The 17,625-nt window shown below is 40.5% G+C and overlaps 2 protein-coding genes across 2 annotated transcripts; both read right to left on the bottom strand.

Moving 5' to 3' along the window:
• Positions 1–514: 514 nt before the first annotated feature.
• On the bottom strand, positions 515–9,855 carry LOC130736467 (uncharacterized). The gene is made up of 7 exons (XM_057588299.1): positions 9,674–9,855; positions 8,729–9,622; positions 8,584–8,653; positions 3,327–4,618; positions 2,625–2,900; positions 2,000–2,069; positions 515–1,618 (listed from the first exon to the last, which is right to left on the bottom strand). Exons 1-7 carry the CDS (start codon positions 9,853–9,855, stop codon positions 515–517), a joined length of 3,888 nt encoding a protein of 1,295 aa, XP_057444282.1.
• Positions 9,856–11,866: 2,011 nt separating this feature from the next.
• Positions 11,867–13,534, bottom strand: LOC130736461 (uncharacterized). Its single transcript, XM_057588294.1, has 3 exons — positions 13,364–13,534; positions 12,671–13,298; positions 11,867–12,573 (listed from the first exon to the last, which is right to left on the bottom strand). Exons 1-3 carry the CDS (start codon positions 13,532–13,534, stop codon positions 11,867–11,869), a joined length of 1,506 nt encoding a protein of 501 aa, XP_057444277.1.
• Positions 13,535–17,625: the final 4,091 nt, after the last annotated feature.

Below are 17,625 nucleotides of genomic sequence, written 5' to 3'. Positions count from 1 at the left end.
TCAAGGTAGGCTTATATGGCTAGTGGCTTATTAATTAAAAGAAGAAAATGCCTAAAATCACCTCAATATGTGCATGTGAGTACCAAGTAGAAACAAGCGTCAAGTCAAGTTCTAGAGTGCAAGTAATCAAGAGTGCAATCACACAAAAAAAATTTTAGAGATGGCATACAGTTGACCACCTACAGTTAAGGCTCAAAAACTCTCACTGGGGAATTAAGTCTATCATAATTATTTCAACCCCTCAATTTTCAAAAGTAACTTGACAACAAGAACGCATGGATTCACATCACAAGATATCATGACTCAGTTCAAAGAAAGAAAATGCCCATAATCTAAACAAGACCTAAGAATTCAAAGAAAGCATGGATCAACCTAATTTATTCAAAAACTAAATATTCTACCTACGGTAATCTCCCCCCCACACTTAAACTACACATTGTCCCAATGAAGCATAACAAATATGGAATTGAACAAGTGCAATAAAAGTAAAGAAGGAGAAAGAAAACTCCCTGATTCATGGCGGGCGGAGGGTGGAAACAACCAAGGAAACATCGTCCATGGTAGCATCCACAAGAGAAGGATTAGTGAGGAAATGCTTGAGGCGATGACCATTAACTTTGAAGCTCTTATCTGTGGATTCACTTTTGATCTCTACAGTACCATAAGGAAACACATTAGTAACAACAAAAGGACCAATCCACTTAGAACGAAGCTTACCACTCATTAGGCCAAGCCTAGAGTTATACAACAACACTTGTTGTCCAACCAAAAAGTCTTTTCTGGAAATCAAGCTATCATGGAATATTTTGGTCTTCTCTTTGTAGAACTTAGAGTTCTCATAGGCTTCCAAGCGGATCTCATCTAACTCACTCAATTGAAGCTTCCTTTCGCCACCAGCTTGATCAAGAGCCAAGTTGCAAGTCTTCACAGCCCAATAAGCACGATGCTCTATCTCAACAGGGAGATGACATGCCTTACCAAAAACAACGCGGTAAGGGGACATTCCGATGGGTGCTTTGTAAGCAGTACGATGGGCCCACAGAGCATCCTCAAGTCTATTGCTCCAATCCTTCCTGTTAGGCTGGACAGTCTTCTCCAAGATCCTCTTTATCTCTCTGTTGGAATTCTCAGCTTGCCCATTTGTTTGAGGATGGTATGGTGTGGAAATTCTATGAACAACCCCATATTTCTTGAGAAGAGCTTGCATGGACCTATTGCAGAAGTGGGTGCCTTGGTCACTAATGATTGCTCTAGGAATGCCAAACCTGCAAAAGATGTTTGACCTAACAAAATCCACAACAACTCGAGAATCATTAGTCCGGGTGGCCTTAGCTTCTACCCATTTAGAAACATAATCAACAGCAAGCAAAATATAATAAAAACCAAAAGAAATAGGAAAAGGACCCATAAAATCGATACCCCAGACATCAAAGACCTCACAAAACAGCATGGACTGTTGAGGCATCTCTTTTCTCCAAGAAATGGTACCGCCTGCTCTCTGACATGGCTCACAAGTGCTGCAAATCCTTGACGCATCTTTGAAGATGGTGGGCCAGTAAAATCCAGAATCAAGCACCTTGCGTGCTGTCCTTTGGGGTCCAAAGTGACCGCCCACTGCAGAAGCATGGAAAAACTGAAGGACTGACTCAATCTCATGATCTGGAATGCACCTCCTAATAACCTGGTTAGTACAAAACTTCCACAAATAGGGGTCATCCCAACCATAATATTTAGCATCACTCTTGAGCTTAGCAATCTGAGCTCTAGAAGCAAATGGTGGAAAAACATAAGCAACTAAATAATTAACAATATTAGCAAACCAGGGTGCTGGAAATGAAACTGAAATATTAAAGAGCCGCTCATCCGGAAAGTCATCTCTAATGGGAAGAGTATCAGCATCCCTCTCTATCCGACTCAAGTGATCGGCCACCAAATTCTGTGCTCCACTTCTATCTCTAATCTCCAAGTCAAACTCTTGGAGCAAGAGCATCCATCGGATCAACCTAGGTTTTGATTCAGCCTTCTTCAACGGGAACTTTAGAGCTGCATGGTCAGTATAAACAATAATCCTAGAACCTAGCAAATATGATCTGAATTTATCTAGAGCAAACACAATAGCTAGAAGTTTTTTTTCAGTGGTTGTGTTATTCGCTTGTGCAGAATCTAAAGTTCTGGAAGCATAATATATTACCCTAGGTAACTTATCCACTTTTTGAGCAAGGACAGCACCCAGTGCGTAATTAGAGGCATCACACATGAGCTCAAAAGGGGCTGTCCAATCCGGTGCCTGAATGATAGGAGTGGTGGTCAAGGCTTTCTTGAGGCAATCGAACGCCTCTCTGCATTTCTCATCAAAATCAAACGCCACTTCCTTCTGCAGCAAGTTAGAAAGAGGAAGGGCTCTCTTGCTGAAATCCTGAATGAACCTGCGATAAAAACCTGCATGGCCAAGAAAAGAACGCACCTCTCGCACGCAAGAGGGGTAAGGCAAATGTGAAATAACATCTATCTTGGCAGGATCCACCTCTATGCCTTTGTTAGAAATCACATGACCTAGAACTATGCCTTGCTCTACCATAAAATGACACTTCTCATAATTCAAAACAAGGTTAGTTTCAATGCACCTGTGCAAAACTTTATCCAGATTATCTAAACATGTATCAAATGAAGATCCGTAAACAGTGAAATCATCCATAAATACCTCGATGCAACTCTCTAAGAAATCACTGAAAATACTTACCATGCACCGCTGGAATGTACCAGGGGCATTGCATAGGCCAAAGGGCATCCTCCTATAGGCAAAAGTGCCAAAGGGACAAGTGAATGTGGTCTTTTCTTGGTCCTCAGGAGCAATGTGAATTTGAAAGTACCCAGAAAAACCATCAAGAAAACAGTAGTGACTTTTACCTGCTAAGCGCTCAAGCATTTGATCAATGAAGGGCAAAGGAAAGTGATCCTTTCTAGTTGCTTGATTGAGCCTCCTATAATCAATGCAGACTCTCCTACTGTTTTGCACTCGAGTAGGGATAAGCTCGTTCCTCTCATTCTTCACAACGGTAAGTCCTGTCTTCTTAGGGACCACTTGAACTGGGCTCACCCAAGGGCTGTCAGAGATCGAATATATAATTCCAGCTTGCAGAAGCTTGGTGATCTCCTTCTTCACAACATCAAGTATCACTGGGTTGAGTCTCCTTTGTGGTTGTCTCACTGGCTTCGCTCCTTCTTCCAAGAGTATTCTATGCATGCACATGGATGGACTAATACCAGGAATGTCAGCTAAGGTCCAACCAATAGCTTTCTTGTGCTTCTTCAGTACTTGCAGCAACTTTTCCTCTTGATTTTCATGAAGGGTTGAGGAAACAATGACAGGGAGCTTCTTATCATCCTCCAAGTAGGCATACTTGAGGTTATCTGGTAAGGGCTTAAGCTCCAATACGGGTGCCTGCAAAACAGATGGAACCAAACTAGCAGATACAGTTTCTGCAGCCTGCACTTCAACAACTGGGTTAGTACAATCAGATTTCTTAACATCTGAGTCAACAACAACAGTGTCCAAAAATTGATCAATGCAAGAATCACACATTTCAGTAGCAGTACATGTATGACAAGTGTATGACCCAGTTAGTGAAGGATAATCAGAATCATGTAGGAAATCAGATTCATGTTCATCAAGCATATCATCAAGCAGTTCATCAAGCAAATCAATATGAAACACAGAAAAGTCTTCAGGTGGATGTTTCATAGCATCAAAAATGTTTATCCTAACCACAATATCACCGAATTCCATAGTCAGTGTACCAGCATAAACATTTATCTTGGTTCGGGCTGTCTTTAAAAATGGTCTCCCCAAAATGATAGGAACTGTATTACGGGAAGATCCTTTTTCCATTTCAAGCACATAAAAATCAGCAGGGAAAACAAGTTCACCAACCCTAACCAAAACATCCTCTACCCAACCAGCAGGGTGTGTCGTGCTCCTATTTGCTAATTGGATGACAACACCCGTAGGTTTCAAAGGTCCAAGTGAAAGTGATTTAAAAATAGACATAGGCATCACATTAATTGAAGCTCCTAGATCTAGCATGGCATTTTCAAATTTAGTATCACCTATGACACAAGGAACAGAAAACGTACCTGGATCCTCACACTTTTCAGGAACATCAGAAACAGGGGCAGGTTTACCAGCTTTACCTATGATTGCAGAAACGTTTCTCCCCATGCGAACTCTTTCATTTCCTTTCAGCTTCCTTTTCTGAGTGCATAATTCTTTCAGAAACTTTGCATATCTTGGAATTTGCTTGAGTGCATCAAGTAGAGGTATGTTCACCTCCACTTTCTTGAATATCTCCAAGATTCCCTTATCTACCTCTTCCTTCTTCTTGCTTGGCATAGCTTTCGGAGGGAATGGAAGAGGAATGGAAGGTGGTTGTACTTGGAAGGTTCTTGTGGCAGTGGTCTTTGTCTCCTTTTCAGGTTCAGGCTCTGGCTCTGGTCCATGATCTGCATCAATTTGCTTCCCCGACCGTAAGGTGATGGCGCTCACATTTCTTGGATTCACAACCGTCTGAGAGGGCAGCTTATCAGAATTCTGGGACTGTAGCTGGTTTATTGAAGTAGCCTGTAAGACCCAAGTTTTTAAGCTTAGAATAAGTGGAAGAGATTTCCATTCACGATTAGGTTTGACGTATTGAGAAGGGAAACCTGAACAAAAGTTTATTAAAGGAAATATATTTATGAAGGAGAAAGTTCAGGAAAAGTCAAAGGATTTTATCGAAGTCGATTTAAGTTATAGCACGATCGTTATACGCTTAACCTAGGTCAGAAACCCTAGTATATAGCTAATTTTCACTTTTAGGCACGACGGAAGTTAATTCCAAAAATCTTCAGAGAAATGTTAGAACTTCTCTTTTTCCATATATCACAACCGTTTCGAGGCGAAACTCTAGGATCTACGCACGTCCGATTCCAATCATCGGAAGTTTGCCGAAACCGAAACCCTGGTATTTCAAAACCCTAGAATTTCTCGACAATGAAGACTTTTTCTATTCAGAGCTTCAAATGAATATTCCACACGCGTACACCCATTTCTCTTGATGATTTCAATCTTTCTTCCGAAGGAAGTTTTCTATTCCGACATTCGATGCAAAAAGCAACTTATCGGGTAAAATAGTTTTACACCGACTATGCATTTGTTGCCAAAAATATAAGGAGACCTCATTTTAGTTTTGGAATTCTTTCGCCAAAACATATCTTAGAATTCATGAAGAATGACGCCGGAAAAAATCAGATTCGCGAAACTTTCATTTCGCCGCGAATTTCCATCTTCTACATATAGCAAGAAAGGTGAGAAAATTTACAAGAACTCCTCCATTTCTCTCCCAAACCCGCGAGCTCCATTGAAGAGGAAGGAAGAAGAGTTTTTCTTCATCTCTTGCTTGATCGTTGATTAATCAGTTGCTGCTTCAAGGTTTCGAGGTATAGTCGCTAATCCTTACCTCTGATTGCTTTTTCCATAGCTTTTCTGTAGAGTTTTCTGAGCGGATAGTTTATGGGTTTTTGCAAAACTATCCTGAATCTTTCATTTCTGATTCTAAACCTCTTCTATATGTGCCCAAGATCACTTCTGCCGGATTAGATTTTCCGTTATGTCGCCGGAATTCCGCCGGAATCAATTTTAGCATTAAATACCCATTTTTGGAGTTTTTGAGGTAAAGCTTCAACCTTTAGGCTAAAAACTATCGCCTTAGCTTAGTGTTAGTAGGATTAGTTGTCATAAACGTCGTTAGTAACGTCCCTGCAAAATTTGGTTTTTGGGATTTCAGTTTTGAAATTTCTAAGTTAAAAATCATGACCAAAATACCCCTGCGACAGTTTTCGATCCGATAATTTTTCCGAGTTCAGAATACCCTTAGTTACGGCTAATGATAGCATAGGAACCAAGTTTGATCGAAGAAAAATCGAGCCCCATAATTACCTAAAGTGGCCGAGCCCTATTAAGGGGGAGGAGGAAAATTTCCTTTTCAAACTTGTCTTTCGCGCTAGATTATCGTACCTTAGAGTATAGATTACTTCGAGTAACCTTAGTAAGTATCGATAGCTTAGTTCTCGATAGATTCTGATAGTATTTCTGTGACTTTGCTTTAAAGGAACTTTTGAGGAATTTCCTGAGGAGCAACGCTTTGCTTGTGAGGAAGAGTTAGAAGATAATCCTGGAGAATCTGCAGGTGAGGGCGTCTCACTGAATCTCTAGTTAATGCTTAGGGTCGATGTTTCGACATTGTTTACTGTTTATGCACTGGAATTGTGTGTGATTGGAAAATGTTTTCTGAGGCTTCGGCTGACAATGTAGATGATTCATCTACTGAATGTTTTTGAGATTGTCTTACATGCTATGTGCTATGTGGGTAATCTAGGATGTGTGGTGCATGCTTTATATGCTAAGTGCTAAGTGTTTATGATGCGATTTATTGATATATGACATGTTGTTGATTGTGATGATTTAAATATGCTCTGTACTGGAATCTGAGATTCTGAATGGTGAGAATAGCGGGCAGGTCATGCCGATTTTATTTTGAGAGTTTTGAGAAAGTTTGATAGGACGAACGAGGTTCGGGCCTTAATTTTGTTTAGTGGATCGAGACATCCTCTGGAAGCGACTTGGGATTGGGAGATCCTGCAAATGTATAAGACTTGCGATAAGACAAAATGGAATCTATTTTATAAAGAAAATTCATAAGACCTTAAATAACCTCAAAATCTTTAAGTAATGATAACAACCTCGAAGGAAGGCATTGGAAGTCAAGTCATAGTTTTGGAAAAACGAGGAGTGTCGTCGGATCCAAGTGTTGAGGAGTTTGGTAAGTTCTGAGTATGTTGGTACTCCTTCGCTCGTTGAGCAGTTTGTTAGCCATCCAAGGGATGAGCCGAGAAGCTTCACTGAGGCGTGAGACCTTGTGAATGCGTGATACTCCACTGAGGCGTGAGACCTTGTGGAAAGCATGGACCTTCACTGAGGCGTGAGACCTCGTGAACAGCATGAAGCTTCACTGAGGCGTGAGACCTTGTGAATGCGGGATACTCCACTGAGGCGTGAGACCTTGTGGAAAGCATGGAACTCCACTGAGGCGTGAGACCTTGTGAGAGCATGAAACTTCACTGAAGCGTGAGACTTCGTGAGAGCATTGATGACCCGAAGAGTCATCGTGAGTGGTTGCACTCATTTTATGATTATTGTATTTTGTCGCAGAATCGACTTTACCTTAGGGTAAACTTTTAGAAACTTTAATTTACCTAGAACACGTGGCGACGTGTCGAGTGAGATCGGAGACGTTGGTTGACTAATCATCCTGCATTCATGCAACATTAATGGGGTATTAACACAGGACGTACTCTGGACCTCGTCGGATTCCAAAATGGTCATAAGACCCGGATTTCCGTGAAAGAGCGTTTGTAAACGTCTCTTGTAGCAGACCGAAATGGCAGACCTACGGGTTACGGCTGATCTGACTACCTTTGTGTGGTGTAAGAGGCACGCGGGCCGAAATGGCACCACCGTGGCTGGTGAAGGGCTGATCCGTTGATGTCCATCCGTTCCGGATTGCATATTGGTTGACTGGGTTAACCTGCATATCATTTCATGCAACATGCATACTGACATAGTTGATGAGTGTGTTTTGATACTTGTTAGTTCTACTTGATGCATGTTAACTGTGATTTACAGTCGTTATATTCTTTGTGGAAATATGCAACCCTAGGATGTTATCCCTAGTTATAAGCCTAAGTGGCTATTATCTTATTTATATTTATTGGTGCTACTATTTACATAATTCTTTGGAGTTGACCCTCGCGTCTTCTGTGTGTGCTTTGGCGAACAAACGCCCTTTGTCAGATGTCTTTGGCGGGCTGATTCATGATGGTTCATCCTTCGGGAGGAACTAGGGTTGAGATGCGGGAACTGGAGCGTATCGCGGTAGCGAGAGGAGGACGGATGGTGTACATAGACTAGGTCGTTCTGGATTCAGATTCGGGCGACGATCATGCTAGCATGTAGGTTTTAGTGCTGGTGTGAGCTCCTCGAGATGGGATTAGTGTAGGAGTAGAGTCTTAGCTCTGAACATCATTTGTTTTCTTTGGGGACAGGGTAGTTTCCCACCTATAGCTTTTTGTGTGGTTCTTTACGAGAATCACAGAGAGTTGGTTGGACTTAGGAGGTCTTGCTTCAGGCCGATGGGCCAGCTTATTCTCAGTTTTGAGGGATGGTGTTGCGGACACTTGACCTTTCTTGTGGATTGTACCCTTTGCCTTCGGGCGTTACACTTTTCTTTCCGTCACTGGAGGTTTACTCGTGACGAGGTTACTACTACAGCGGGGGCTGTTTATATATTGTATATTAGTTCTGATTATTGTTATTGTTGGGTTTTATTTAATTCAGTCTTGTCTTAGTTATTATCGAAAAAAAAATATTTCACGTTTTTCCGCATTAAGTTTACTTTTGGTTACTAAAGTGACGCCACCGAAATCGGGGTGTTACATAGCCATCTGTCCTATCTGGGTGGTCAGATTCTGAATGGAGGATCTGGTAACTTGTTGGAACTGTATGTTTTGGGCTGTCATCTGCTTCAACATATCCTCCAATGAAGATTCTTTAGATTGCGGTGGTGCAGCAGGGTTGTTAGCCTGTTGTTGCATTAGAGGAGGAACATATGGTCTAGGTTGTGACTGATCAGACCATCTAAGATTTGGATGATTTCTCCAGCCAGGATTATATCTGTTAGATGACAGATCATAATTTTGCTGAGGTCGATTATTGAAATTGTTGGCAGCATATGCTTTAGGATTCTCATCCGTAGGTTCCTGCAGAGAAGGACAAACATCAGTATTATGGTCTTTAGTGCAAATGCCACAAACCTTTGCCTGTTGTGAAGGTTTATTCTGGTTCATGGCCAATTGAGTAACCAAGCTGGCAATGGTTTCCACCCTCTTCTCAAGCTTGTCCATCCTTGGATCTGTCCCAATCTCATTAACAGTTTTAACAGCATCATTACTCCTTGTTTGAAACTGCTGAGAATTAGCAGCCATCTTCTCAAACAACTGCCTGGCTTCAGTAGGAGTCATGTCATTCAATGCACCTCCACAAGCAGCATCAATGAGATGTCTCTCCATGTTGAGCAAACCCTCATAGAAATACTGAACTAGGAGCTGCTCGGAAATCTGGTGATGGGGGCAGCTCACACATAGTGTCTTGAATCTTTCCCAGTATTCATGTAGAGTCTCTCCATGTAGCTGCCTGATTCCTGAGATGTCTTTTCTGATTGAAGTTGTCCTAGAGGCAGGGAAGAACTTCTCAAGAAACTTTCTTTTCAGGTCGTCCCAGCTTGCAATGGATGAAGGAGGCAGGTTATACAACCAAGTCTTTGCAGTTCCCTGAAGGGAATGAGGAAAAGCCTTCAAACAGATATGATCTTTGTCAACTTCAGGAGGCTTCATGGTGGATATGACAGTACGAAACTCCTTGATATGCATATGAGGATCTTCACCTGCAAGACCACCAAACTTAGGCAATAAATGGATTAGTCCAGTTTTGAGTACACATGGTACATCCTCAGGATACTGGATACACAACCTTTCGTAGGTGAAATCAGGTGCAGCCAGCTCCCTTAATGTTCTTTCTCACGGTCCTTCTTCAGCCATGTTATCAAAAACTGCAACAAAATCAGAATCAAAATCAAGGTCAGAATCAGAATCACTTGAATGAGAATCAGTAACAAAAGCTCTACGTGCTCTAATTAACCTATGAAATTCTCGATCTATTTCAGAAATAAATGGATGCAAAAACCCAGGATTTGCCCTAGTCATGCAACACTAAGTATCCCAAATAGAATAAGAATGAAAGTAATTTTTTTTTTTTTTTCAAACCCCTAAAAAAAACTTTTGGCGGAAGGCCTCTTTTTGCGTTTTTAAGAATCGATCTCACAGCGTAGCGGTCACAGATGGATTGGAATTTTTTTTCTACCCCAAAAACATATATAATATGTTGAATTTCGAGTTCTGGAGCAAAAGATATGGCCGTTTGAAGTTACAGCCTAATTATCCTTCAAAAATCACTAATCCTTACCTTCACAGTACCTGCGTCAGAGATCGAACTTGTTAATACTACTAATAATACTAATAATACTAATGCTAATACTAACTCTATTGAACCTTTGGCAAGGACGATAATCCCCGGCAACGGCGCCAAATTTGATCGAGGCCGTACCCGATACAAATAATTAAATTAGAAAACTGTAGTAAACTAGGAAGTGACTCCTAGGTCGTTTCCCAAGGATTATCGTTCGACGCAGAATCAATATTAAGAACCCTAAACGCACACACACTGGGGGGGTTTGTGATTCAGTTCGAAAGATTAGCAGAAAGTAAAAACAGATTAATATGATAAGTAAAGACGGACGAATCCCTTTGTTCAGTATATCGCTGCTCAATCACGGGTATCTAAAGATCAATTCTTGTTATTAGTTTCCTAGTTCGTGAGAATTAATTAACTAAGCGATAACTAATTCACAGATTCCTAAACTAAGCGATTAAGAATCCTTTACGCCCTAATATGAACTAAGCGAACATACATCATCTTCTAATTCGTGAACCTAAGGAATTAAGCAAACCTAAGCCAGAATTAGAGATGAAGAAAACTAATCAGTTGAATTCTATTAAGCACTATACCTCAAGAGCGCGATATACTTTGCAAAGGAATTCGTTCGAAGGAAATTAGCCTTCCATGGATGGGGCGAAATCAACAATTATATTGGAGAAGAGACTAGGGATTAAAAGCATAAACCCTAGCAGAACTCTAATAATTACTGAAATTCGAAATTGCATAAAATAATAATGTAGAAGGTAAAAGGTTTCTCTCAGCACAAACCCTTAAATAGGAGCTGAGATCACAAATCCTAATCAAAATCAAAATCAAATCCTAAAAGATATCAAAATCAAATCCTAACAAATCCTAAAGATAGAGTTTTAAAATAACAACCTAAATAAGTTTGAATCTGAAAGATATCAAACTTAATTTATTCCGAAATTAAATCCTAATATTTCCTAAAATACAATCTTTACTCCAGCACAATCAAATCTTCATTCCGCAAATCTCCAAAATGCCCTTGATGTCAAATAAAACCTGAAAATAAGAATAAACGTAATTAGACCAAATAATAGAAATCTCTGTCAAGCAAGGTCAATTAATTATGAATAATCATTAATAATGACAAATTACGGCTATATAAAATGGGTAAAATATTGCTCATCAATGATATGAGTGATTAACAACTTAAGAATAGAAACAAACCTCCAATCACTGATTTGTTCCAACAATAAACAACCCGCGTATATCTCCCTTTAAAAAGTTACTTGAATCTCAAGTAATAACAAATCACATCCTCTAAACTAATAACAAAAGGGACCCACATTGCACGCCAGTCAGGTCAAATGTCCTGGCCTTCACAAACGCAGATGTCACAACATCGGCTAGGACATCAGGTTGTTTTTAACAAAATGTATGACAACAAACAACACTACTCCCCCTATGACAACCCACTGCTTGAAGTATAAATACCATATGCATAGCAACACACACACAACCTAACACACCAAATAATACTTGAACAGGACCAGTACGTGAACAAACAGCTTGAAGAACTAGTACATAACCGGTCTTGAATAAGTCTTCATGAATATTACAGAACAGAACCAGAATACCAAACCAACGAACACAACAACAACACTACTCCCCCTTTTTAGCACAAATTTGGCAAAGATGGAAAGAATCAAAGCACAACCAAATAAGAGTCAACTAGTACAACTACGAGGACAAGTACTAAACATCAGAAGAAGAAGAGTGCTCCTCTTCATTATCTGCAGATCCTTCCTTCTCAGCAGCAGCTGCAAACTCACCCTCTTGACCAGCTTCCTCCTTGAGACTTTGAATCAACGCATCCACCTTAAGCTTCCTTGCAGCAGCAGCCCTGATGGTTTCTTGCAATTCCTTAGAAATATCTTCCAATTCAGAAAGAACACTCTTTGTTCCAGAAGCTGACATAGAAACAGGCACAGATGTCCTATTGGATGGCAGATCAATGTCCAGGACATGAGGTTCCAAGAATAAGTGATGATCCAAGGTAATAGGATTTCCCCTGGGAAAGGACACATCATTCACACCAAGAACATGAGGATGTTGTTTCAGTATGATAGTAGTCAGAAGTGATGGAAAAGAGACAGGAAGCTTCACTGCACAAGTCTCAGCATGCTTCAGGGTTTGAGTAAACACAAAAGAGCCAAAATCAAAATGTATCTCAGTCCCTATGCGGTAAATGAGTTTGGCTAATATAGCAGAGACACCAGAAGTATGATTAGAGGGAATCCAATTTACCACTCCAATCCTGTTGAGAATAGCATACTTCACACTTGAAAACCCCGGAGACAGTAACTTCTTAGAAGGCCATTTCTTCACCTTCCCTGCAGTCAATTCCTCAGCAACATTGTCCAAAGACAGCTCTTCTTCAACAAACTCAACCACACTCCTTCCTAGCGCTTGATTGATTATAGCAGGGGAGAAATGCACACATTTTCCGCGCACAAAAACTTTCCTGAATTCAGGACTTTCAGGATTACCAACACTTACCAATATCCAGAACAGTCTTTCTCAGACCAGCCCTTGTGATATGAGCAATAATCTCCTTGCATTCCAAAACATCAAAACCAATTTCCCTCTCTTTTGCAATTCGACGCTGGTACACAAACTTCCACTTGAGAGCATTCTCAGCAGCATGAAAGGAGACATTATCAAGAGGAACAGAGGGAACATCCTGAGGAACACGCTTACCAGAGAATTTCTTCTTCCCAGAAGCCGTGATGTCCAGGACATCGGCTTCTACATCTGAATCAGATTCCAAGTCCACCCTGGAAACTTTCTTCTTCTTCTCAGTAGTCTTCTTAACTCTCTTGCCAGAAGACTCCACAGCCTTTTGCTTGCCTTTCACTGTCACATCTACTTGTCTTGATTTGTAAGAGACAGGAGTGGAATTGACTTTCTTCTTTTGAACAGAAGGGGTTTCTTCAACAGGAACCCTTTTTCTTTTCAGCAATCTATCAGCCACACTTGCCAATGGAACTTCATCTAAGTCGTCATCATCAGAAATCTCCAGAACCGTTGGAAGGGCTTTGGACGACTCTTCTGAAGAGACTTCCTTGGTGTCTGCACTCTCTGAATCAGAGTCTTTGGAGGATGAAGAAACATCTGGAGAGATTTTCTTTGCAGATTCATCAGAGCAAGAGTCATCTGATGGAAGGGCAGATGTCTTGACATCGGGCTCACCAATCGCAGAGTGGTGTCAAGATGTTTCTCAATGGATGCACGAGACTTGTTGCCAACAACCTTCTTGGATTGAGCGGAGGAACTTGCTTTCAATCCCATTACCTTGACTCCTCCAGAAGTCTTCTCAATCTTGCCTTTCACAGTTTCTTTCTTGCCGGAGACTTGAGACATGATGCAGTGATTGCGTAAAAAGAACAAATTCAGAAAAATGAACAAGAATGTTGAGTAGAGAAAAACAGAGGTTACTGGAGCAAAGATCTCAATTTGATGTAAGACTGGAATGTGGCCGTTGGTGATGATTATATAGCAGATGAGTGAAAGAGAAGCAACCGTGGTGATGATGTCATAACGGCAGTTAATGGTAGTTACGAGAAAACTAGCCGTTAGACCAAACAGGGGCCTTTATTGCTATGCTCCTTCGAAGAGGCAAATCCCAAGATTTCCTCTCAATTTGTCAATGTAGCAGCATCTAAAGGCATTGTAAAAATGTCTGCCAATTGTTTCTCCGTGGATACATGTTCCAATGTGACAATTTTATCCTCAACCAATTCTCTGATGAAATGATGTTTGATATCTATGTGCTTGGTTCTGCTATGTTGAATGGGGTTTTTGGTAATGTTGATGGCACTTAAATTGTCACAATATAATGTCATGACATCCTGCTTGACTTCATACTCCTTCAACATCTGTTTCATCCAAATAAGTTGAGTACAACTACTCCCGGGAGCAATATATTCAGCTTCAGAAGTAGATAGAGACACACAGTTTTGCTTCTTGCTGAACCAAGAGATCAAGTTATTCCCAAAGAAGAAACACCCTCCAGATGTACTCTTCCTATCGTCAGCACTCCCTGCCCAATCTGCATCACAATAACCCACTAGACAAGGACTGGTATCGTGTGTATACAGAATGCCATAGTCACATGTGCCATTTATGTACTTGATGATCCTTTTCACTTGTAACAGATGACTAGCCTTTGGTGCAGCTTGGTATCTTGCACAAGCACCTACAACAAAAGAAATGTCTGGTCTGCTAGCATCGAGATACAAAAGACTCCCAATCATGCTCCTATACAAACTTTGATCAACATCCTCTCCCTGATCATCTTTTGTCAACTTGATATGAGTAGCAGCAGGAGTTCTTTTATGCCCAGATTTTTCAAGCCCAAACTTTTTCACAATGCCTCTGGCATACTTACTTTGAGAGATGAACATTGAATCTTCCATTTGTTTGATCTGAAGTCCTAGAAAATAATTCAACTCACCCACTAAACTCATCTCAAACTCTGACTTCATTTGTTGGACAAAATGTTCCACCATCGTGTTCGACATTCCCCCAAAAACAATATCATCAACATATATCTGTGCTATCATGAGGTTTCCTCTGTCATTTTTCACGAATAGTGTCTTGTCTATTCCTCCTTTGCAATAGCCATTCTTTACCAAGAACTCTGTGAGTCTTTCATACCATGCTCTAGGAGCCTGTTTTAGTCCATACAATGCCTTCTTGAGTTTGTAGACATGATTAGGATGATGTGGATCTGTAAATCCCTTTGGTTGTTCAACATATACTTCCTCATTCAGATATCCATTTAGAAAAGCACTTTTGACATTCATCTGGAACAATCTGAATTTCAAGAGACAAGCTACTCCCAGTAAACGCCTTATTGATTCCAACCTAGCCATTGGTGCAAAAGTTTCTTCAAAGTCTACCCCTTCTATCTGAGTGTATCCTTGAGCAACAAGTCTAGCTTTCTTTCTAGTCACTACACCATTTTCATCTGACTTGTTCTTGAAGATCCACTTAGTACCTATGATGTTTACTCCTTCAGGTCTAGGAATGAGATCCCATACTTCATTTCTTCTGAACTGATCGAGTTCTTCTTGCATTGCATTTATCCAGTACTCATCTGTCAGAGCTTCCTTGACATTCTTGGGTTCTACCTTGGATATGAAACATTCATGAGCAATATAGCTTTTAGCCCTGGTAGTAACCCCTCCTTTGGGATCACCACTAATATTTTCTTGGGGGTGATTCTTTTGGACTCTGATTGAAGGAGCTTTATTTGTAGTGGTCATCTCTTCCTCTTGCTCATCAGAGCTAGTCTCTGATTCAATGTTGAGGTCAACAGTTGGAACATCGGCTAGGACATGTGGACTATCATCATCTTCTGTTGTACTGGATTCCTCTCTTTCACTTGGTTGATCATCAACAGAGACATTCGCAGATTCCATCATGACCTTTGCTCTGGTGTTGTACACTCTGTATGCCTTGCTGTTTGTAGAATACCCCATGAAAATTCCTTCATCACTCTTAGGATCTAACTTTCTTCTTTGTCCACGATCAGCCAGAATGTAACATTTGCTACCAAAGATGTGAAAATGTTTCACAGTTGGCTTCCTCCCTTTCCAGATCTCATATAGAGTGACTGTAGTTCCAGCTCTAATGGTTACTCTATTATGAATGTAGCAAGCAGTACTCATTGCTTCTGCCCAAAATTTGTTGGAGATTTTCCTTGCATGCAACATTACCCTGGTGGATTCCTGAAGTGTCCTATTTTTCCTCTCAACAATACCATTCTGCTGAGGAGTAATTGGAGCTGAGAATTCATGAGTTATACCTTCTGAATCACAAAAGTCAGAGAATTTAGAATTCTCAAATTCTCTTCCATGGTCACTTCTGATTCTAACTATGGCACAGTTTTTCTCAGTTTGAAGCTTTAGACATAACTTCTTGAATATGTCAAAGGTTTCAAATTTCTCCCTCATGAAATCAATCCAAGTGTACCTGGAAAAATCATCAGCACACACATAGACATATTTCTTACCCCCCAAGCTTTCAACCTGCATGGGACCCATTAAGTCCATGTGAAAAATTTCAAGCACTTTTGTTGTAGTGGGATGCTGAAGCTTTGCATGAGATGTTTTGGTCAACTTTCCAATCTTGCATTCACCACATATTCTACCTTCATCTACTCTTAACTTTGGTAGTCCTCGAACAGCTTCTCCAGAGATAACTTTCTGCATGCTCTTGAGATTGATATGGCCCAGTCGTTGATGCCATAGATTCAGTTCATCCAACTTTGTCATCAAACACCTAGACATCTGAGCTTTTTCCTGTGAGATCCACATGTAACAATTGTCTTTAGATCTGATGCCTCTCATCATGACTTTATGATCACGTGTAGTAACCATACAATCTGCCTTGCTAAACAATACATCAAGTCCTTGATCACATAGTTGGCTTATACTGATGAGGTTTGCAGTTAAACCCTTAACCAGTAGCACATTGCACAGATCTGGGGATCCATGATTCACCAACTTTCCTATACCTCTGATTTTTCCTTTGGCTCCATCTCCAAACGTGACATACTTGCTAGAGTATTCTTTGAGATCACTCAGATACTCCTTGTTACCTGTCATATGTCTTGAACAACCACTATCAAAATACCAGTCTTCACTTGAAGAAACTTTCAGAGATGTGTGAGCTATGAGACAAGAGACTTCACTTTTGGGTTTCCATGTCATCTTTATAGGTTTTCTTTTTGAAATTTCAACCACCTTTTGAATCTGGGAATATCCATACAACTTGAAACAGTAGGGTTTGATATGACCAAACCTACCACAATAGTGACATCTCCAAGGTGTTGAACTACTGATCTTCTGAGTGTTTGCATGTCGAGGCACATGTTCTGACAATAGTTTTGACAACTGACCATTTGTTGGATTCTTGAACTCAGTATTATCTTTTGCATTTACAAATTTCTTTGATCCAATCTGATTGCCCTTCTTTTCAGACTTGTAGCTGAAACTAGTACCTTTCACACTTCTTCCTTGTTTGCTAGTTTCTTCCAGAATTTCTTCTAGCATGTTGGATCCACTGTTCAGCATACGCACAGATTTGTAAGTATTTTCTAGTTTGCCTGTCAGTGTGGTCACTTTCTCTTGAAGCTCAGCAATGGTTAGGAGAAGTTTGGCCTTTTCAACAGTTTCAACATCTTTCAGCTTTGTGTTCCATTCATCAAGATCATCCTGCAATTTGTCAATTGTTCCCCTCAGGCTTTCATTTTCAGTTTTAAGTTGTACCATTTCACCTTCTTGTTCCTTCAGCAACTTGCAAGCTTCCTTCCATTTGATGTGCAATAACCTGTAAGTCTCTTCTAGCTCTTCATATGTCATCTCATCACCACTAGAATCTGAGTCATTAATAGTTCCTGAAAACGCATTCACTTTGTTGGCAGATAATTCTTCCTCATCCTCAGT

Source organism: Lotus japonicus, chromosome 1, assembly GCF_012489685.1.
Source record: "Lotus japonicus ecotype B-129 chromosome 1, LjGifu_v1.2".
In the NCBI taxonomy this organism is placed as follows: Eukaryota; Viridiplantae; Streptophyta; class Magnoliopsida; order Fabales; family Fabaceae; genus Lotus; species Lotus japonicus.
Note: the sequence above shows the minus strand (reverse complement) of the source record. Positions and strands in the feature narration are given on the sequence as shown.